General features: G+C 58.9%; 1 protein-coding gene across 10 annotated transcripts; it reads right to left on the bottom strand.

Moving 5' to 3' along the window:
- Nucleotides 1–607: 607 nt before the first annotated feature.
- EXOC3L4 (exocyst complex component 3 like 4) lies at nt 608–21,245 on the bottom strand. 10 transcript variants are annotated; one of them, XM_088797530.1, is made up of 13 exons: nt 18,698–19,253; nt 15,761–16,161; nt 14,197–14,848; nt 13,107–13,218; nt 12,735–12,857; nt 12,242–12,342; nt 11,920–12,000; nt 10,309–10,423; nt 9,808–9,927; nt 9,573–9,725; nt 8,918–9,039; nt 7,574–7,799; nt 608–2,931 (listed from the first exon to the last, which is right to left on the bottom strand). In XM_088797530.1, the coding sequence occupies exons 1-12, from the start codon at nt 18,739–18,741 to the stop codon at nt 7,607–7,609; spliced, it is 2,217 nt and encodes a 738-aa protein (XP_088653656.1). In that variant the 5' UTR covers nt 18,742–19,253; the 3' UTR covers nt 608–2,931; nt 7,574–7,606. The 10 variants fall into 10 exon arrangements, with proteins under 10 accessions (XP_088653656.1, XP_088653657.1, XP_088653658.1 ...); XM_088797531.1 differs by having other exon boundaries at nt 7,697–7,799; XM_088797532.1 differs by lacking the exon at nt 7,574–7,799 and having other exon boundaries at nt 18,698–19,254.
- Nucleotides 21,246–22,400: the final 1,155 nt, after the last annotated feature.

Below are 22,400 nucleotides of genomic sequence, written 5' to 3'. Positions count from 1 at the left end.
GGTGGTCAGGCCCGTAGACCCCACCCTCCGTTCGGTCCCCTGATCCTGATCCAGGAAGGACACTTCACAGAACAAGTACTGGGTGCCAGCTGACCCTGTCCCCGGCTGCCCCTGCCACCTGCACCCCTCTCTATGGCTTCACCTGAGCGGCGGTCAGGGCCAGGGTGGCATCAGTCACTTTCCCTTTCCTTGAGGTAAGGCACTGGGGTCAAGGGTCATGAATTCAAAGCCTGAGTCACAGGGGAAATTCTCTGAAAATGGGGCTGCATGGCAAGCGGAGGAATAACAACCAGAGGTGCTGACAGGGCAGGAGCTATTCTTACCCCTTTGACAGATGAGGCAAGACACTTCCAGAGGGAGTCAAAGGCCAGCTCAGAACTCCACTCTCTGCAGGAAATGATCTGGAAGCTGGTTGGGATCCTGCCCGCTGCTGTCCCATTTCCCACCTCCCCTGGGAGGGCAGCAGTAGACCCCGAGGCAAGCCCAGAGCCGTGGTCATGTGCTCACACGCAAAGCAAGACCTTGGTGCTAGGACACATGTGACACCAACTCCCTTCCCTCTGCTCAGAAGTGACAGCTGACTTTTAAAAGAAATTGTGGCAAAACATACGTTAAAAAAACGGATCATTTTGACCATATTAAGTACACATTTCAGTGGCATTAATTACATTTATATAGTTATGCAACCATCACCACTGTCCATTTCCACAACTGTTTTCACTTTGCAAAACTGAAACTCATTCAACACGAATTCCTCATTTCCCCTGGCAACCACCCTTCTGTCTATGTTCTGTCTCTATACATTTGACTACTTGCATTCCAAGTACCTCACAGAAGTGGAATCACACAGGATTTGTCCTTTTGTGACTGGCTTATTTCACTCAGCAGAATGTCCCCAAGGTCCAGCCATGTCATAACCTCTGTCAAAATCTCCTTCCTTTTTCTTTTTTTTAAAAAAGATTTTATTGGGGAAGGGGAACAGGACTTTATTGGGGAACAGTGTGTACTTCCAGGCCTTTTTTCCAAGTCAAGTTGTTGTCCTTTCAGTCTTAGTTGTGGAGGGCGCAGCCCAGCTCCAGGTCCAGTTGCTGTTGCTAGTGGCAGGGGGCGCAGCCCACCATCCCTTGCGGGACTCGAGGAGTTGAACCGGCAACCTTGTGGTTGAGAGCCCACTGGCCCATGTGGGAATCGAACCGGCAGCCTTCGGAGTTAGGAGCATGGAGCTCCAATTGCCTGAGCCACCGGGCCGGCCCTCCTTCCTTTTTCAGGCTGAATGATATTCCATTGTTTATCCATGTACCTGTCAATGGACACTTGGGTTGCTACCACCGGCAACTGTGAATCACGCTACTAAGAATACAGCACAGATATCTTCCAGTCCTGCTTTCAGTTCTTTTGGGGAGACAGCTGACTTGTTGACCTCCACAGATGTCAGGCTCTGTTCTGAATGTTTTGCATGCATTAATTGTTCTCATTAGGCAATCTTATGAAATGGGTACTTGTTAATTATCCCCTTTTCACAGATGAGGAAACTGAGGCACAGGTAGGTCCAGTCATCTGCCAGTCAGTGGTGGAGCTGAGAGCCTGGTCACTAAGCATGTACTATTTTGCTTCCCCCAAATGTTGATCAAAGTCTGAAATGCAGCTTGATGTATTTAAGTCAGACACGAGGAAGGACTGCTAGGCCAGACAACTTAGATGCAGAAATGGAAGGTTTTACTCCTTTTTATCCACCTACTCCTTTTTATCTTTGGAAAAAAACAAACAAAAAACAAAAACACAAATATTTTCCAATATTTCATGACCTTGTTCATTAATTGAGTCTTCACCCTTGGCCCCCCGGGGGGGCCCAGCCACATGGGGTGGTGTGTGATTAATGGTCCTCGAGCTATACCATCGAGGGGCATTCTGAGCGCCTCTTAAGACAAGCTCTCTGGGAAAGGAGTTGAAGGCAGCAGGGGGTGTATTTGGGGGCACAGGGGTCAGCAGATGCAAAGGCTGAGGGTGGATCTCACAAGAAAGAAGGGGCTGTAGGTCAGTGGGCCTGGCTATACCAGGAAGACTTGGCCAGAAGGTTGGCCAGTGGCCTTGGTCACAAGGGTGGGCTCCCCAGGATTAGAAGACCAGGGCACTCCAGGATGTCACCCAGTCCCTCCCCCATGGGCCTGGTTCACTTCCCTCTGTGAGATGACTTGCACTTCCCACTGCTCCAACCCAGGCTCCCCAGTCCTGTTTTTCTCCCTCTCCTTCTCAGGCCATCACCTGACCTGGGACGCTTCTGGGGCCTCCTTTTTCCTAGGGCTGCCCCATTCACTCACTGTCCTGGGCAGACCCATTGTATCCCTTGTTGATAGATGAGGAAACTGAGTCTCAGAGGGGTAAGCCGACACACAGGTTGAAGCCTTGAGGCTGGGGTCCCTGCTGCCACCTGGCCTTCCCCAAGAGAAGTCACTTGCTCTGGGTCTTTTGCAGCTGCATGAGACCTGGGCCAGAGTCTGCTGAGCTCCCCAAGGACCACGGGATGGCCAGGACAGCTGATGAGGAACCACCCTCAAGGCGTGCTCTTCCATGAGGGCACTGGCCCCCACATGACAATGTTTACTTGTTATCAGCTCCTTCCCCTCCTCCCAGGAGGAAGCCAGGCCACACACTCCTTGCTGTGTCTGGCAGATGGGGAAACTGAGGCCTAAGGGGAAACAGTTTCTGCAGGACCCATAGGGCAACAGGATCCCAATACTGGTGGTCTTTCAAGGAGGGCTTCCTGGAGGAACTGTCCTTCCACGGCATTGGGGACTCTCCATGCCAGCCCGGTGGCCTGCTTCTCTCCTAAAAGGGCTTGGCCTTTAACAGTGGCTTTTGGTGATGATGCAAGATGGCCCAGTGTCACTCCTGTCTTTCCGGGCCTGAGCTGGAATCGCAGATCGGAAGTGTCTGAAACCAGAAGCTAAGTCTTAACCCCTGCGCCAAGTCCACAGGAAGGAGGAAAGCCTAAACCACTGAGCAGAGCCCAGCACACAGCGGGCACCCGAGAGTCGGCAAGACTGTTCCTGACATTTCTCTTTCCTTAGAGGCCATGACTTGGGGAACTAGCAATTTAAGAGCCTTAGTTCTTACAGGGCTCAAAAAGGACTGCCCCACCCTCCACCCCAACCACCTTAGCAAAAACAGGCTCCTCCCCATGCCTGAAACTTCACCCTTCCGGTACATTCCTTGGGTGAGCATTGCTTTTTACAGACTCAGGTGTTCTGGGAGGAACCCTGGTTGCTTTTGGGGAAGGACACAGGAGATGGGAATAAGGAGACTTTTCACCTCATATCCTTTCTGTACCTTTTAAATTTTGAACTATGTGAATGTATCACTATCCAAAACATTACTGGAGTTAAAAATGAAGACACTTCACCAATTTTACAAGCCTCGAAGAGGTGTGGATGTATGTGCAGACAGACCCAGGGCCTTGAAAGGTGGAAGGACCTTTGCAATGGCTGGTCCAGGCCCCAGGGGTCCCAGGAGAGGAGTGGGCCTGACTTGTCCACGTTTCCATCCCCTCCAAGCACTTCACTAGACCAGGGGTCTCAGGGAGGCCTGGCTGAGACCTTGGTGGCACTCACCCATGGGGGTTTCTAGTTGTCAGCACGTCCCTTACAAGGCGGGGAGCCTGCACTGCCACCTAGTGGGACTTGATGCCCTGACCTGGAGCTCTGCCTTCTAGCCATAATGCCCAGCTCAGGCTCACTGCCCCGCACTCCACACAGACTAGCTGGGGCCTGGGCCTGGTCCCTCAGCCCCTGAGCCTGAGCGTGGATGATGAACACTGACCCTGGCGGGAGGCCCCCACTGATCCGCTGGGGTTTCCAAAGGGACTTTGTGGTAGCAAAAAAAGGAAGTAGAACTGGGGATGGCAAGTGGCCCTGGGAACCATCAGCCTCCTCTCCCCTCCCAGGCAGTGCTGAGGGGACCTGCAAAGACCAAACCCCAGCTGCTGAGGTGGCTGCTCCTGGGTACAGAGCCCATGGGGACCAGGGCCAGGAAGGAAAGGGCCTGGGTCACCAGGCAAGGAAGGAAGAGGGAGCGGCTGTGCAGGCATGGAGGTGACATGCTGACTGCCACTCATAGCATGGCCTTGGGACTAGGCTCTCATTTACCCCTGAACCCCCTGGCTGCTGGGCACTCTTTCCCATGCTGTAGACAGGGACACCAAGCCTCAGAGAGCAAAGCGCCTGAGCCACCAGCTGACATCTGAACATGCTCCTATGGGGCAGGGCCCCGTGGGCTCGTCCAGCACGACACACTCACACAGGGGCTGGGCCCAAGCACCAGCCGGGAGAGGTGCCCACAGAGGGCGCAAGCCCCAGGCTGAGCTGGGGTGGGCACTCAAGCCCCCTTCTGTCACCCGGGGCCTGTCCTGGGCTGGCATGCATGGATCATTACGAGCCTGGACCTGTGTACAGGCCTTGGACAGGCTGACCCTCCTGGCCAGGCCTGGGTTGGAGCCCCAGAAACTTCTCAGAGCAGGTCCTCCCTGAAGGACCCACAGGCTCAGACACAGAGAGCAGAGGGAACCCCCAGTCCATGAAGGAGCCCAGGAAATGTGGGCATTGGGACAGAAGCCAACCTGAGCAGAGAGGGAAGAGGGGAGCCATGCAGGGGAAGAGGGTGGCCAGGCAGAGGCGGGACTGGGACCAGCTGGTGGGGCCTGGGACCTGAGCTCAGGGGACAGATAAGATGGTCCCAGGCTATCCTGCTCCACCAGAGAACACAGACACTGGGCAAGGTCCCATCCCTGGGGTGCTGACAGGGGCTGCACATTCCAGGAACACACACACACACACACACACACACACACACACACACACACACACTTCCTTATCAGCCAGACAACCTGGTCAACAAGTCCGGAAGCAGCTCTGAGAGCCAGGTCCCTCCCCTGTGCTTGGCCTGGGCAACAGGATGGTCAAATACTCTGAACTCTTCGCAAGGCCTCCAAAGACCTGGTAGGCAGGGAGGTTGGCAGGGTCATGGGCACAGCCCCCACACCCTCGGAGCAGAATGGCCCTGGGTCTGAACCATGCCAGGGTGTCCCCTGCCTCTCGGCCAGCCCGAGGGTGCCCAGCCTCCTGGACTGCACCTGCGTTAGGAGCTGTGGTCTGGCCTCCTGCTCATCCCGACTTGGCCTTGAAAAGCTGACCCCAGCCCCAAGATACGGCTGGGCTCACAGGAACACACATCAGGGCACACATACCTGCCTGGGCACAGGGGGTCCTGCCAGGAAAACCCTGACTTCCTGCCTCTGGGCCTAGAAACGCTCAGGAAGACATCCCTGGGTCTCAGCTTAAATCCTTCCCACTGCAACTTGAAGGAGGCTGCTCAGCCTCCTCCTGGGGGCCTCCCCACATGCTTACCCCACCCACTTCAGGCTCTGCTGCCACTCAGTTTCCCCACATCTGTACCCAGGGTCTTCTCAGCTTTTTCTTGCAGACTACTGCCTGGCCAGGCCCTTGGGAACATAGGGTCACTGGGGGACAGGGGCTTGGCTTTATGGCTGGCACTTACTTCATCTTCCTCAGGATGGGAGTCAGTCAGTATTCCCATTTCGCAGCTAGAAAGACTGAGGCACAGAGAGGTAAAGGAACTTGCCTACAGACTCACAGCTGGAAAGTGGCAGCGCTAGGACTAAACGTTTCCCACCTCTGCAGCTTGGCTTGGAAACCCAGCCCTAAGACCCTCGGATTCCAGCCAAGTGACTCAGGCAGGGCCAGGTCAGGGTCAGGGTCAGGGCCAGGGGCCTCTGTAAGAGGTCTATGACTCAAACATGGGATAGGTGTGGCAGGGGTTCCCTGGGGAGAACCTGGCCAGGCCAGACCAGATCAAGGCTTTCTATACCCCACCCCGCCTGAGATTCACCCAGGCCACTGATGGCCCCTGGGCTTACATGTGCAGTCAGGCTGACCTGTCAATCACCTGCCCCTCCGTAGTAAAGGAGGCACCTCTCTGATACCTCCCCTCCCCACGACTGAAGATCCCAGGCCACCTGTGCTAAGGCCTAGCATGCAGTGCCAACCTCTACCCTCTGCTGGCCTCAGTTTCCCTCCGACACAAAGACAGCTTGTCAGTGGCAGCACTCACACACACCCTGCCGCATCCCCAGCCCTGGAGCCTAAGAACCCCGACCTCCCCTCTTCCTCCTTCACGCTCTACCCATCCCCACCCCACTAGATTCCCACTCAGGTCTGGACACTCTCTCGCTTCCCCCACCGTCAGCCTCTAGCCCCTGTGCACCCATGAAGGGCACAGCCCTTGACAACTGTTCCTACTCCCCTGGGGCCCCAGCAGGACCCAGACCCGGCGCTGCACTCCAGCCTTGGTGTAGAGAGTAGGGCCGACCTGCCTGGGCACTGCCCACTGGCTGTCCACTGTGTAGGGAGGTGGGTCCAGGAGGAGCTGGGAGAGACGTGTCCCCCACCTGCCCAGCCCTACAGCCTTTCAAGACCCGCGTCCTGTCCTTGGGAGACTCAACTTTGCTGGGCTCTTTGAACCTTGGTCCACCTGCTGTTACCTACTCCCCACTCCTGCCATGGTCAGGGCCAGGCCCAGTGGGGGGGCAGGTTCAGTGGAGGGGTGTCAGGGAAAAGCCCCTATTGCTGCCTGTTGCAGTGTCTCCCTATGAATCTTCTCACCTCAGTGCTCAGCCTCCCTGGTAAGCCTGAAGTTTCCAGTGCAAATGGGTTCCTCGGCAGCCTTGCCCACAGGCTGGAGCCAAATTTCAGTGCCAGCTTTTCATGAGATAGGATAGGGTGGGGTGGGGAGCAGGTGCACCCTGGAGTGAGCTGAGACCTGTAGGGTCAGTCCCATGCACACACTCTATAGGTGACACTTGCCCAGCAGCCCCACAACTTTCACTGTTGTGAAGTCCCTCTTCCCCAAATACCCTGTGTTATAGAACAAACCTTGGCCTCTTCTTGTCTCCCAGGGGCCCAGGCCTGCTTAGAACAGGACAGAACAGTGCCCAGCCCTGCTGGGCCAGGCTCACTTGGCACATGAGGGCAGTAGACCCAGCGTCCCAGGGTTGAAGCCTGTTTTGCAGCCATAAGTGTGAGCCTCCTTAGCTCTGAACCTGCCTCAGTCTCCCCATAGGTACAATGGGCAGGAAAGGGCCATCCACTACGTGAAGTCACCACAGAACCTTCTAGCCCTGTGCCTTGGTACATAGGGACCCAGACCTCCTGCTCCCAGCCAACTTGGCCATGCCCCCTACTTAGGAGGCATCATTTTAATTCATATTTATTTAAAAAATATTCTCTTCTTTGCTTTCAGGCTGGGGGTGGTGCAGGACAGTTAGGCAGGGAGGCTTTCCCTAATGGGCAGTACTGAAGGGAACCTCTGCCCCCCAAGCCCTCCCCCACAAATGCCTGAAATGCTTCTATCATTGCTGTTTCTTCTGGCCCAGCAGCCAAGCTCAGCTGGGCATGAAAATTCCACGACTTTGGGCTTCAGGGTGGGGACAGGGCTGTGAGGGCTTCCCTGGACTCCTAGCTTGGGGTTCAGTGCCTGACCCTCCACCCAGTGCAGGCCCCACCTGAGGTGCCCCCGGCCCCCAGGCCCAGGAGCACTAGATGCAGGTGATGAGCATGTCCACGGATGTGGACACCTCAATCTCCTCAAAGAGCACACGGCGCCCAGAGGTCCCCGAGCCGCCTGCCTTGGCTGCAGCCTTCAGCAGGTCCTGGGCGTGCTGCAGGAGGCGCCGGTTCCGACGGCGGCCCAGCCGGCGCAGTGTCAGGATGGCCAGTACGTGGTCCCGTCTGCAGAGACATGGGGCCCTCCCTGCAGACCCAGCACCTCCAGTGACACCCTGAGCCCCAGGTGAGGGGAACCCCCGGCTCGGGCTGGAAGCATGGGTGTACCCACATTCCTAGAGCCTGGTCTGAGGCTGAGAATGAGAGAGGCCAAGAGGAACCGGTTCCTGGAAGGCCTGCTGGGCCTTGACCGCTGCCAGCCGGGTGGAGAGGGGAAGGCGCTCCCACCCAGGTGAAATAACCCATGCAGCAGTTCAGAAAACATGCTGCAGTGAAGGAGGGGACACGGTGGCCGTGCAGAGGGCTGTGGGGGCCAGGGTGGACGTGGGCTTCCTCCTGCCAGCACTGTGCAGGGGTACCGCAGCCAGCAGGGAGAAAGGAAGTGTGCAGGCCGCAGGCTGGGCCCCTGGGGCCGTGGCTAGTCGTGGGTTCCTGTTCCCAACCCCCTGTGCACGGAGCCTGGGAGGGCGGGGCGGGTCTAGGGCTGAGGAACCCCGAGGGGGCAGGTGGGGATTCCCCAGGGCACTGCGGGAAGGTGAGCACTCAGAATCAAAGGCAAAGGGTCAGTCCAGGCTGGGGTCAGGGAATTCTCCCTGGGGTTGGGTTGTGGGCAACGGTGGGGCCGGGAAGGGGCTGGGCCCCGGGGTTTCTGACACCTCCCCCATCCCGGAATCTCCGAGGCCATGGAGAGATTCAGGCTGGGATTTCCATGGGTTGGATGACTCACCCCTCTCCCCCAACACACACCCAGGTATCAAAGTCTCCATTCTCCTTGCAGGACTTCCAGAGAGGAAGCCCTGGAGGTGGGGACTGTGCCTCTCCCCAAACTCCCATGGCTGGGACGGTCTCCACTGTCAGACACGGATGAGGGGCCCTGACCCTGTGCAGAGGACAGGGGTCCCCCCATCCCACCACAGGACTGAATGAGGAGGCCCTCGGGGAAAGGTTGCAAGGAAGTGCAGTGCCCCCTCCCACACACACCCCTTCCAATGTGCTAGTGTCTCCCTCACGTTTCTCACCTGCCCACCTACACACCCTGGGACCCTTCTGAAGGCACAAATTCCCCGAACCTAGGGCCCAATGGCATTCTGTCGGAACGCCAGGGTAACAGGTGGGGTGCAAACCTGATGTCGGGGTAGCTGCGGATGAGACTATCCAGGTGCAGCCGGATGTTGTCTTTGTCAGTCTCGCCCAGTATGTCAGCCACGCATGGGATCGCTTGTCCCAGCCACGTGGCCTCAGAGCCCTGAGGAGGCAGGGACACATGTACCCGGCTGGCCACGTCCTCTGGGAACCCCCTTGCCGCCCCTGCCTGCAATCCCTCCATTAGTGCACCGCTGGCGCTGGCCCTCCTGCAGCCCCCTTCCCACTGGTCACAGCATAATACTCCTCATCCCTCCCCATGGTACAGCACAGTGTCTTCCCTTCTCTGCTCAGATGCGTAAACTGATGTCCTGGCCAGGAAGTCCTGCCTGGAGTCATACAGCGAGTGGGAGACCCATAGCCCGATGAGGGGTGTATGTGTAGGGAGGAGGTACCACAGTTCCAAAGGCTGGGGGTCAAGGGCCCTGCCCACCAGATGCAGCTGCAATGCTTGCCCTTTCCCCACACACCCCACAAAATGTATGCAAATATATGCAGAGTGCCTCCCCCACCTGGCCTCACCCCTCTCCTCTTGCAGGGGCCCAGCTGAAATGAGAATAGGGGGCTGGAGTCAGTGAAGGGCCCAAGGGCCACAGGAAACCCCACTCCCCGGAGGCGAGCACACAATGCTCCTACCAAGCCCTGGAAGGTATTGCTAATGGCCTGGGCATCGAGGCTCATCTTCTGGGAGCCAGCCATGCGCTCGTCACCCTGGAACCGCTCACGCGGCCTCAGCGCCTGTGCCAGGTACTCCCGGACCACATAACGGTGCACCTCCTGCAGAGTCTCCTGGTTGGTGGGAGGGTCCAGGTCAGGGTCAATGGCCTGACCCTGGGCATGCCCCCACCAGGACTCGGTCCCTTCCAGATACCTGCCCGAGGGGTGGGGCCACGTGCTCCAGGTGGCGGTTGAAGGCCACCACCTTGTCCATGAGAGGCTGTAGCGTGTCCTGTGTCAGCCAGACCTTGGTGCACAGGGTCCTGAAGAGTGGCTGGGGGCAAGGGTGGGGCCAAGGATCTTCTACCATGTTCTCCCCACCAAGTAGACCCTCCCTCAGAGCCCAGTGCATGGCTCCTGACCGGTGCTTCAGGCCTAGGGATGACAATCTGTCAACAGGAAGAAACTCTAGGGGGCTATCTGACCCCCCTCTTCTTAAAGGCCTGGGTGAGGGTCCCAGTTCCTTAGACCTACCATCTCCAAGAAGTGGAGACTGACTGTCCTTGCTCAACTGGGAACTTGTCTGGGTCCCCTGTCCACCCTTGGAATTGCCCCTGGAGTAAATGAGCGCTATGACTTGGGACCCCAGGACTCCAGGGCACAGGGGAAACTGCTGGGTGTGCAAAGTGGGGAAAGAAGGGCACATGCCAGTCACCTGCACATCACACTGCAAACCCTGGAGCAGCCGCTTCTGGAAGATACAGGTGGCAGCCACCAGGGGCTTCTCCAGCTCCATGAAGGTTCCTGGGAACCTCGCCAGAAGACAGGTCCTGGGGAGGGGCCAGGACAGGTGACAAAGTGGGCAAGGGGGAGCAGGCTGGGGGGCAAGGCCTGGCATACAGCCATGCAGGCTAGGTGCCATACCAATTCCATTCAGTTAGACTATAATGTGAAGGGCAGCCCCTGGCACCACGCAATGTAGTAACCCCCTGGGAGCAGAGTCAAATGAGGGGACAGCACCAAAACCCCAGGAGTCGATCATGGAGAGATAGGTCTGAGGGATGGTGGTGGTGACCCCACTCCATGGCAGAGCCCCCCTGTGGCACCTCTGGTTCAACCTTCCATCCCTCCTGGACCTTGCAGCACAGCCGTGCCTGGCACATGGGGTGGGGGGGTGTCCTCCTGTGAGCCTCATAACTGCCTCTCTAAAGGTGACAATGTCCCCATTTCACTGTTGAAGAAACCCAGTCCCCAGTACCGGGACACAGAAGGGTAGGGTAAAATTCCATCCGGGTCTGGGCCAGAGGCTGCCTACCAAGGGATGGAGAACGGTCCTTGGGGTTGAATGGATGGGCCCAGCACAGATTAGGGACAAGAGAGTGTTAGAGAAGCAGTGCCTCATCATGGTCATGCTTTGGATTCAGACAGTCCTGGTTCAGGTTCCAGGCCCAGCATGTACTGGCTGTGTGGCCATGGACAAGTGGCATTTTTTTCCCTAAGCCTCCACTTTCCCATCTGTACACGGAGACACCGCACTTGGGGTGAAATGCATCAGGCTGGCACTAGCACAGTGCCTGGCACACCACACGTGCTCACAAAGAGTGAATATGAATGGAGTCCTCTAAGGCACTGAGTCCTAGGGAGCAGGTGCTCTGATCTCCGTGTGACAGAAAGAAAACGAGGCAAAGAAAGGGGAAGTGATTTATCTCAAGGTACCCAGATAGCAAGTGGTAATCAGTGCCCATAGTTGCTGACTGCCCTGCAGTAGCTGATGCATTGCAATGGGGTGACCCTGAGGCTTGGCCTGGGGTTGAAGGCACAGAAGGGGGGCAGCCACTGCCAGCCCACAGGGAGGGCCCTTGCCTCCTGCAGAGGGGGCAGGCCCACCCCCAGCATAGCCCTTGGTGGATGTCACGGAAGGCTTTCCAGAAAAGGGAGTGTCCTAAAAAAAACAGAAGAAGACTGGCTGGGATGAAGGGAGGAAAGAAACGGAACCCAGGGTAGCAGAAATGGATTAGGCAGGCAACAGGCAGAGACTAAAACGTCTGGAGCTTCTCGGCTTCTGCTGAGCCTTGAAACTCCCCACATCCCTTCCAGGGACGCAGCCCCGTGGGGCCGAGGGAGGATCCCACAGCCGGGCGGGGGCGCGGGGCTCATTCCTGGAGGCCTCCTGGGAAGTCTGCCCGAACGCCTGGGTACCAAATCAGACTACGTCAGACTGCGCGCGCCAGACTTCGGAGCCTCGGGCGTCGGTGTTTCCGGAGCTCGCGCGCCCCCTGCTGGCAGCGCCGGGCACCGCCCCTAAGGAGGAGCGGGAGAGACCAACCTGAGCTCTTCACAGGCGTTGATGTTGGCTCCCAGGTGCGGCTCATTCACCGCCTCCGACTCCAGAAAAGCCTTTTCAAACCTGGGAGCGGGGGACGCAGAGGCCTTGAGGAGCCTTCCGGGTCGCACTACGACCCCGGGTCCTCCCGTCCCTCGAGTTTCCACCCAGACCTCAAGCCTTAAGCTAAGGCTCTTCCCTCCCACTTGTCCAGGGATCTCCAACTCTTAGCAAACAGGATGGGCCCCCCCAAAGAGACGACCACCGTCCACATGCTGACCCCGCCACTCCACCCTCCTCACCCCCGCCTAGGATGCGGCCGCACCTGGGCACAAAGAGGCCAAGCGCCCGCGCGCAGATCCTCAAGGTGGTGGCCTCCAGCTCCGCCGAGATGGCCCCAGCCGCCTTCACGTGCTCTGCCACCAGCTGCCGCGATGCCACGCGCTGAGCGGGGTCCGAGCCCTCCACCCCAATGCCCCTAGTCTTCCATCTAGCTCCAGCAACGTCTCCTGCCGCTCTGCTCTGTCTAACCATCTCAGCTTCAGCTTCCAGCGGCCCCCAAGTTGGGAGGTCAACCCTCCCAACTCCCAGCACCTCCGGCCACCTGCCAAGCTAGGAACTGGGCCCTGGCGCTCCTAGCCTGGGCCTGCCACGCCGCGTCCCCCATCCCGCCCTACATGGGGCTTCAGGCTCCCCTCTAATGGGGAGGGGAGGTTGGGACTGGATTTCATAGCTTTGGGTGTCCCCTCCGCAAGGGAGACCACACACCGCCTGAAGCCAAACACAGTTCCCTCCTCAGCCCCCCTCTGGGGCCGCACCATGTGGACGTCGATGGACAGCGGCGTGTGGTAGCGGCCCTGCAGCACGTCAGGGGCCTTGGCGGCCGCCCAGCGACTCTGCTCTATATGCAGGATGCTATCGAAGCAGCTCACGATCTTGGTCTGTGTCGGGTGGGGAGGAGGGTGCGGTGAGACCCTCCCAGGAAGGAGGTCGAGGTGTCCCCTACCTCCCGAGCCCCGTCGCGCGCCCTCGGAGACAAGCGCCAGCCAATCAGGGCACAAGCCAGCGCCCGAGGCTACAAGGTGAGGCCTAGGCGCCGCCAGCAGGTGGACTGCCATGCTGGGCACCTACTGGCAGCTGCGCTCAACCTGGACCCCGCCCCCTCCGGCGTGGCCCCGCCCCAACCTAACCTCTAGGAAGCTGGTGTAGTCGCTCTCCAGTCGGGCCCACACCTCGGGGGCCAGGAGCGCGGGCAGAGGCTCCGTGGACAGAGTCAGGTCCGGGGCGCCCAGGAAATTAGGACTGGAAGGCAGGGCGGGGGCTGATGCAGCAGCGGCTGTCCCCACTCCCCTCTGCCCAGGCTCAAATCCTAACACCATCACCGCGGGGTCCTGAACCTGGTCCTCTGTTCACACATTCCGCCCCCCAGCCCTCCCTCCAGGCTTCTGTACCACCACCACCACCACCACCACCACCGCGCCCCAAAACTTCTCACTGCTGGATTTCCTGGCTCTCTAGCAATCAACTGTGGGTGCATGGAATACATAAGGACGGCTGTCCAGATGGACTTCAGCCAGGCTGTCCCCGAAGTGATCTCTACCCTCACCGTGGGGGTACATCCAATACTGAGCTCTAAGGGTCCCCAGTACCACAGAGCTCAGGGACCTGCCACTATCCAGCCTACGCCAGAGAAACCCCAAGGGAGGCGAGGACACAGCAAATGAACGGTGCCCGGGTCTTTAGGCACCCTCCTCCCGCCCACGCTCCTGCCTGTGTGGGGCTGGGAAGCGCTCAGCCCCCGGGGAGATGTAATCCACCCTATCACACCGTGCAGAGCTGGAGGTGAAATGGCCTGTGCCGGCTCCTAGGTGTCCATGCAAAGGGGGAAAGTGGGGATGAAATCCAGCCCTGACAGCTGCTGTGGGCCTCCCTGAAGGGGTGCCCTTTTCTAATTCGCTCAAAGGCACATTGTGCACTAGCATAGGCTCTCTAAGTCGGCTTCCTGCCAGAGTAGGAGCCTCCCCTCCGACGCTTTCCAGTTTCAGGAACCAATGCATGGGTGGTCCCTTAGGAAAACCTGGCAGGAGCGCACCATGGCCTAAAACCGGGAAGAAAGAATGTCAAAGGCCCCCGGGGATCTCTGACGCCCAATTATCAGCCCTCCCCCAGGGAGGACTGGGGGAAGGTGCCCAGCACTCCTCAGAGGGGGTTCCTGAAAGCCTCTCGGTTGGCAGTGCCAGCCGCTCCCTGCCCTCCATGGCACCCTGGCTGAGACCTCACCTGCCGTAGACATTGGCGGCCCAGTCCAGCAAAATGTAGAGCTGCTCACAGCCACGGGCGTCGCGCGCCAGCTCCTGCAGGCGCTGGGCCACGGCGCTGTGGTAGGCGCGCAGGTAGGCCTCCCAGGCCGGGAAGCCGGCGGCCGCATACGCGGGCTGCACCTCCAACTGCACCTTCCGCAGGTCGCCGCGAATCAAGCTGCCAAGCCCGGCCAGAAGCTGAGCAAGGCCTGATGCACCCTCCGCTGCCCGTGGCGCCTCCCCCGCGCCTGCTTGCTGCACGCGCCGCTGAGCACTCTGCCGCACCGCGTCCTCCCAGTGCTGGCGCCAGCGGCGTGGCGTGCACAGGAAGTCGCCGTCTGCAGGGGACACCGGGTGGGCCTGCTCTTCAGCGCGCACCACTTGGGCCAGCTCTGCCAGTGTGGCTGCGTCCACACCGTAAGGGCCCAGCGTCTCATGCACGATGGCAGCGATCTCCGCGGCCAGCCCGTCGTAGTGCAGGCACACGTCCATGGCGCGCCGAGCGAAGCCCGTGGGGTTCTGCTCGAAGGTGTGTGAAGCTTTCTCGGCCACTAGCTGCGCCTCCAGGCGCTGCAGCTGTTTGAAGGCCGCCAGCAGCTGCCGCTCAGCTATGAGGTCTGCCACAGATTTGCCTTTTTGCAAGGCAGGGAGAGGCGCAGTGAGGGAGACCACCCCAGGAGGCGTGAGTCTGACCCATCTTGAGCTAGGTTGCCTGGCCCCAGAGCTCGACTGAAGGCCTGCTCGAGGGGCATCATCCCCAACTGCCAGAACTGTCCCTCTGAATCACCTTTGAAGAGGCAGAACCCCAGGCCCCAAGCCTGGCTGAAGACAGTAATTTGGATCAGCCCTTGCCTTCCCCATTTACAGCACCTACCTTTGCCCCTGCTCCCACCCTCCCTGCCCTCAGCTCTGCTGAGCTGGACCTGGTGGCCTCAAGGGCAGTCCTGACTGCAGGTGCGATGGGGTCAGAGTTCAGGCTGGGTGAGCTAGTATGCAGTGCCCAAATTCCTGGTCCAGTGTGCAACTTCAGCCTTTGGTGCTGCTGCTCCCTGCTCTGGGCTAGCCCCCACCCCTAGGGACCCTCTGCCTCCACCTGCACACCCCTTCAGGGCCCAAGTCCAGCTCGTCCTTCCTGAGCAGCTCCCTGACCTCCCCTCCAGGCAGCCATGGCTCCCGTGTACCCTGCGACCCTGTGCGCTAAGAGGGCCAGTGCCTTGCCCATCACTCTCGTTCAGCCAGGAAGCAGGCTGTGGAGATGCCAGGGTCCTGGAGTCCTGCAAATCTGGATTCAAATCCCTTTTCTCCATTTCCCAGCTGTGTACTTGAGGCAAGTCACTTAACCGCTTTGTGCCTCACTTTTCTTATCTGCCCAACGCGGGCTCCCCTTGTTGAGATGCTAGACGAATTTTAAATGTAATTGTGCAGGGGGTAGGGGTTTGGGGAGCTGGCTGTCGAGGAGAGTCTGTCAGGAAGCCTGGGCTTGGCTGCTCCACCCTGTCGCCTCAGTTTCCTCCCATGCTTAGTGTTGTTTGTGAAAGCCTTACCTGCCTCAGTTTCCAGTTCCTCAGGCCCCATTCCAGTGGGCCACTGCTGGCTGACACCATCCATGACACTGGAGGGTACCTCTGGGCTGTGACCTGGTGCAGCGGTGTCCTGGCATGGGTCAGCAGCTGGGCTGTCATCCGGAGCGCGCCGTAAGGACCGCAACAGGAAGCGGGAGCTGCGCCTTAGCAGGCCCAGCTCCTCCTCGGAGGTCCTGCCCAAGGCCCGCTGGCTTGTCCGGGAGAAGGCCCGCCGAAAGGTGCCCAGGCCCGGCCACGCATCCCCACTGCTTGCCCGACGAGCGCCCCGTTCTGGGGTCTGTGGCTCCATAGGCTCCTTGGGGCTGTGGAGCTCTGGCCCAGAGGTCACTGCCTGAGGCGATGGCATCTTGGCAGCAGGAGAGCTGTGGGTGAAAAGGAGACTCAGGGGGCTTGAGGGGAAGGGTGCCCAGCCCTGGGAGCAGGCACAGAAACACGTGAGAGCACTGTGGGGCCTGGCATGGCCCAGCAGTTTGTCAGGAAAGCTTCCCCCAGGGGGTGAGCCCTGGGCTGTCAAAACAGTGTCACCAGGCAGCCCTCATGGCCAGAACCACTTGTGTGCCAGCTAGAGCTGAGATGTAGGTGATATCTCCAGGGAACCTTCCCTCACACCACCTTTCACAAGAGTCTCCCACGGGTGCTTGCCCTCATGGGCTCTGCCAGGCCACACCCTCCCTTAGAGTTGGAGAGAATTGGATGTGCAGGTTCCGGGGCCCAGCCCAACCCGCAGCCCACAGTCCCCGGGGCCAGGCCCAGCAACCACATCCAGAATTTCCTGGATCTTAGGTCCTGAGGCCTAAAATGCCCACCACTCCCCACAGCGTTCACCACCCCCATAGCCCTCAGCTCACCCCCATTCAGCCCATCAGGCCTAACTGCTTCTGCTCAAAGGGATGCTCAGGGACCTGCGTGGGAGGCCACCCTCCTCCCAGGGAATCTCAGAACTGGCAGGAGGTGGGGGCAGGCTTGAGGGTTTTGGCGGAGGCCACCGGAGGCCACCCACAGCTTATCGGGGCCTTGCAGTCCCCTGGGGGTGGGGGAGTGGGAGGAGCCACAGGTCTATATTTAACCAGGAGCCTGGGGGTTCCCAAGGCAGCTTTTCACCCATTGCATCTCCTCCCTCCTCCCCCTTCCCTTTTCTCCCCTCAGCCCCCCATCCTCCCAGCCCCCTGTGCTGGCCCCAACCCCATAGGGGCTGAGGAGAGGGTCCTTAGGGCATGGGGGTGCAGATCAGAGGCTGGCCCTGCCCTACCCAGAGCGCCCGTTCTCATCACCCAGGCCCCGCAGGTTCTGCCCACACCCCCTTTCAGCCCAGCATGGCTGAGTTTGACTTTCTGACTTTAGGTTAAGCTAAGGGTAGGAGAGAGGAGAGAACATTCTCTGCCTGCTGGGACCTCCCACCCACCTTATTGTGTAAAGGGGGTGGGGCGGGGCTTTAGGCCAGCAAGGTTTCACTTTAGCCTTGGAGAAACTAGGGCCAAAGGAAGCATAGGAACTGCTAAAGTCACTGACCTAGAGGCTGAGCCCCCAACCCATTCCCAGGTCCCCTCCCCCCCAGGATAAAGGCCAGGCTGGAGCCAACACTTGACCTTTGGGTGACATTGATGGGAACAGCCGCTCCCCAGGCCTTGGTTTGCCTGGGCCCAGACCCTCCTCACACCCACACCCTCCAGTGAGATGTCTGTCCAGGGGCCAGACATGCAGGGGTCAGCTGAGGCCTACGTTCCTCTCCCAGAGGCTACTGGGCAGCAGGAAGGAGGCCCCACTGAGGGTGCGGCAGGCCCAGGTGACTGGTGGGGCCCTTATCAGCTCTGCCCCGGCCACAGGTCATCATAGTCCCCTGGCTCCAGGACTCAGGGAACCTGGCGTGACTCAGACTGGCCCACACAAGACAGGGAGCATTGTCACAGGAGCTTTGTGACCCCCCTCACTCCCCCTCACTAGTGCCCCTCAGCATCCGGCAGGGGCAGGAGTGGTGATGAAAAGAGCTGTTCCAGCTGTGCTTTGCCTGCCTGTGCTCCAGGCTCTGTCACCAGGGAGATGTGGAAAAGGACAAGCCAAGCCTATGTTAGTTGGGTGAGCACCTACTGTGTGCCCAGCCCAATCACATCCCTATGACAACATTGCAGGGTGTTATTCACCCCGTTTCATAGGTGAGGAAACAGGCTCAGAGAGGGGCAGGGTCTTGCCTTCAGCCACACAGCTCAGGGGTGGGAAGCCTTGATTAGCCTAAGTCTGTCTGGAAACCTGGCAGCAGAGGCTGGACTCCCGTATCTCCCAGAACCAGCAAGTCAGGGGTGCTGCCCAAGGAACCCTTTCTCCCAACAAAAGGACTCAAGTAGGGGCAGCTCCTAATGCCAGGAGTGGGGTCAGACTTGAAGGTCTCCCCAGAAGACTGGAGGCAGATTTTGGGGGAAAGAGAGGCAGCTTGTGGCTGGGGCTCATGGGAGGTTACACAGGCAGAGACTTGGGGCCCACCAGCCCATTTCACCACCCTCATCCCAAACCAGAGCTGCACTGAAGGCCCATTAGGGTCCCCGGCTCGTCTCTCAGCCCTCTTTGACCCTGCTCCTGCAGCTTCCCAAGCCATTCTTGACCTTCTCAAAGCACAAGTCAGCCAGATCACTCCCTTGCTTTAAACCCTCTGTGGCTCCCCACAACCCTGAGGCCAAGGCCAAGCCCACAACTTGGCATTCGAAGCCCACCATCCAGGACCGAACTTTCTCCAGCCTCCCCTCTGGGCCTCCCTGACCTGCACCCAGCTAGCCCCCAGGCTGCCTCTCAGTCCCCCAGATGTCCAGCCTCCGGGCTTCTGCTCAGGCTGCTCCCTGCCTCGGCCTCCCCATCCCCGCTCTCCACATCTGACCTGGATTTCGGGCCCAGGGGTGCCGGTTCTCCCACCTCCAAGCCATCCTTGGGCTGTGCTGCACCACCTGTCTGCTCATCAGGTACTCGGGACTGTCCCTGTGCCGATGGGGCCTCCTCACTGGCCTGGGAGCCTCTGTCCGTTTGCCTCCTCCCCATCACCCTAGAGCTAGCCTGGGGCAGGGATGAACCATCAGTGTCAGGGTCACCTCCAGCCTGGTCTGGCCGTGTGGGTGCCACATGAGCGGCTGCTGAACTGAACTCTCGGCTGACTCCGCCTTAATCCCGCCCCATACCTGCTGCCCCATATCCGTGGGGCCCTCTCTGGCTCTTTTTCTCTCCCTGGCTCTCTGTCCCCATTGTCCTGAGTGTCCAGAGGCCCTGCCCCTTGGGCTCAGCACTGAGTTTCAAGGCTCAGTAAACCCAGGCCAAGCCTGAGCCCTGGGCCCCACACTCTCCAGCTCAGGCCACTGCAGCTGCAGAGCCAGTGGGACGGTGGAAAGACCACCCAGAAGACAGGTCATTGGGAGCTCCCATCTGGGGCCACCCTATCTGTGAGCAAGAAGCCAGGTCTGGGCTTCCCCCTTCCCACCCACAACCTCAGCTTCTCCCCGCTTTTCCTAGACATGCCCTTCCATCTTCCTCAGCCTCCCTGGCATCCCTAGTGCCCACGCCACCCCCAAGCTCCCCACCTACCCTGCGCCTGGGCCATCACCCCATCCTTCAAAGCTCCAAACTGGCCACCTCGGGCACCCTGGGCCAACCTGTATCTCCCTCTTACCTCCCACCTGCCATCCTCCATCACCTGATCACAGGTCCTAATTGCACTCCTTCCTGGACCTCTTGGGTCCCCTCTCCTCAGAACTGGGGGAGGGGGTCTTGCCGAAACATAAACCTCCCTTGGAACCCCTCCTTGCAAGCTAAGAGTCCTGAAAGTAAGGAAGACGACAGTATGTGTGTTCTCACCATACTATTCCACATTTGTCTGGAAGAACTAGTTAAGGCAATGAGGCAAAAAATACTAAGTGTTGGGAAGGACCTGATAAAACTGTCCTTATTCATAGGAGCTATGATCATCCGCTTAGAAAAGAGCTTTCTCACACCCCAGAAAAGACTACTAGAAAAAGGCACTTGAAAGGCTCCCCCTTGATAGCAACAAAACATAAAACCCTCAGGGCTGCCATCACCCTCAGAGGAGCGCAGACTCCCCCTTCCTTAGCTGGGTGTTCAAGGCCCTTCCTCTCCAGCCCCTCCAGCTTCTCCCACTCACACACCAATTCTCACCACTCCAAAGCACTCACTTCTGCACACCTTTGCACGGGCTGTTCCCTCTGCCAGCAGTGACTTCACTCCTACCTTCTCCAGCTGCCAATTCCTTCAAGGCTCAGCACAAGTGGCTCCTCCTCCAAGATGACTTCCCTGACCAGCTGAGCCCCAGACCAGTCAGCACCTCCTTCTCTGGGCCTGCTTGTACCCTGGGCATACCTTCCCCCATAACCGAGGGGTTACAGGGTCTGGGGCATCTGCCCTTTGACCAGGATCCTCCCACACCCCCAACGTAGGGAGTGGGCCTGAGCTAGCCCTCAGTCAGAGCTAGTATATGGCAGGTGCCCAAGGAAAACAGAGCTAAAGTAGGTGTGTAAGCTTGTGGGTGTGTCCACACTTTTTTGTGTATGGGCTTTGCATATGTGTGTGTTGGCCTAAGTGTGTCTCCCTGTGTGTGCCTCTGTTCTAAAATGTGTGTGCCTCAGAGGGTCTGTGAATGGTTCTCTCCATGAGTCTGCGTGTCGGTCTGTGCCTTCTGGCCTGTCTTCATGTCCGTGTGCGTCTACCTGCTGTGTGTGTGTGTCCACTGTGATTTGAGCTGGCACTCTGGCCTAGGCTCCAAGTGGAGGCCCTTGGCCCAGAAAGCCACTAGTAGAACTGGAATTGTCTCAGTCCCTAGAGTCTCCGTCCACTGCCTAAGTTCCCGTGTGGCCCTCCTGCTTCACCTGCACAGAACATACCTGCTGAGCAATGGCCACTGGGCCCCGGCAGAACAGGGCAGCCGGGACAGGTCGTTGAGCAGGGCCTCAGAGCCAGTGAGGCCTCTGGAGCAGCCAGAGCAAGTAACCAACAGCTGGGTCCACTCGGCCTGGGCCCACCGGCCCCACCCCCAGCCCCACCCTCCACTCTCCCCCATACTTTCACTTTCAGAAATGCTCCCACCCCTTCCCATTCCAGAGGCAATCTCTCCAACCTTTGATTCCCGGCAGCCCAGGCTCAGGCTGAGGTTCAGGGATCATGGGACGGGGATCGAAAGGGCAGCACTCCGGAGCAGTATGCGAGGACACTGAGAGGACTGCTCTGTCATCTCATCCTGTGGTCAGACCCAGGCCAGAGGGAGCAGGCGCCGGCCCGCCGGGGGTACACCCAGCCCACAGCACCAAACCTGAAGGACCCCTCCCTGCAGGACAGAGGAGCCAGCCCCAGGCCTGTCCACCAAGCTCATCCTGAGAGCCCGGAGAGCAGAAAGGTGGGAGGAGCACAGTGACAGCAGAGGGAATGTTGCAGAGGCTTCAGGAGCCCAAAGGAGAGGCCTCTACGGGCAGACAGGGTTACACTCGGGGCTGCTGTGGAGGGATGGCTCCTGGGTGGGGTCAGTGTGCGAGCACAGGAGGTGGGACCTGAGCTGGATGAATGGGGACACAGCCCTGCTCCTCCCCTGGATCAGATTGGAGACACTTTGTGGGGAGGGTCACTGAGACTTCCCAGAAAAGGCAGACTCCACACTGTTGTGGGGGGATTCCACTGCTAGCATCCTAGGAAAAAAGTTAGGGAAAATCCAGAGAGGACAGATCCAGGCCTGTCCTACCTGGGCTGGAGCCACGGGTGGGCGGGGCAGAACAGGGGATGTGCTCTGGACAGGGTGCTGGGAGAACAGAGACAAGCTTGTGGCTCAGTGTCCAAGGGCTGCCAAACACAGCAGCACAGGCTGGGCTGCTTAAACAACAGACATGTATTTTTCACAGTTCTGGAGACTGGAAGTCGGAGAGCAAGATGTGTGCAGGGCTGATTTCTGCAGAGTCCTCTGTCCTTGGCTTGTAGGTAGCCGTCTTCTCCCTGTGTCCTCACATGGTCGTCCTTCTGTGCATGTCTGTGTGTCTCCTCTTCTTACAGGGACACCGGTCAGGTTGAATTAGGACCCACCTTTCTAGCCTCAATTTAATCACACTTAAAGACCCTATCTCCAAATGCAGTCACGTTCTGAGTTACTGGGAGTTAGGACTTCAACAAAAAAATTTTTAACAGCAAAATCCAGCCCCTAACAGATTAGAAGACACCTGAGATGTTGCAGTATCCCACTGCCATCTGCAGATGGGTCAAGTTGGGCCCAGAGATGACAGCTCCTCCTCCAGGAAGCCCTCTATGTTTACCTCTTGAGTCATTAGTCCCCTGAGACCTGGGTTCCCCTCTGTGCAATGGGGTCATAAGAGTCCCAGCTCAAGCCCGTGAGGCACCCAGCTAGCTGGGTGGGCCTTCCCCCCTCTCTCATGCTAGCCTGCTGCTGGCCTCCTGTCCCGTGTGTCAACAGTCAGAGACTTAGAAATGGGAAGGGTAAGCACAATTCAAGAGACAGAGGGCCCACCCCCACTTGGTGATGGCCCAGGGCTGTTCAGTGGGAGTCCTGGGGTGACGACCCTGATGGGAGCCCCATGGGGTACAAGTTCTCCATCCATATTGCACTGAGACACCAACT

This window comes from Rhinolophus sinicus, chromosome 3 (genome assembly GCF_057876585.1).
Source record: "Rhinolophus sinicus isolate RSI-liver-muscle chromosome 3, RSI-T2T, whole genome shotgun sequence".
NCBI lineage: Eukaryota > Metazoa > Chordata > Mammalia > Chiroptera > Rhinolophidae > Rhinolophus > Rhinolophus sinicus.
The sequence above is the reverse complement of the archived record's forward strand: the minus strand, read 5'-3'. Positions and strand labels throughout refer to the sequence as shown.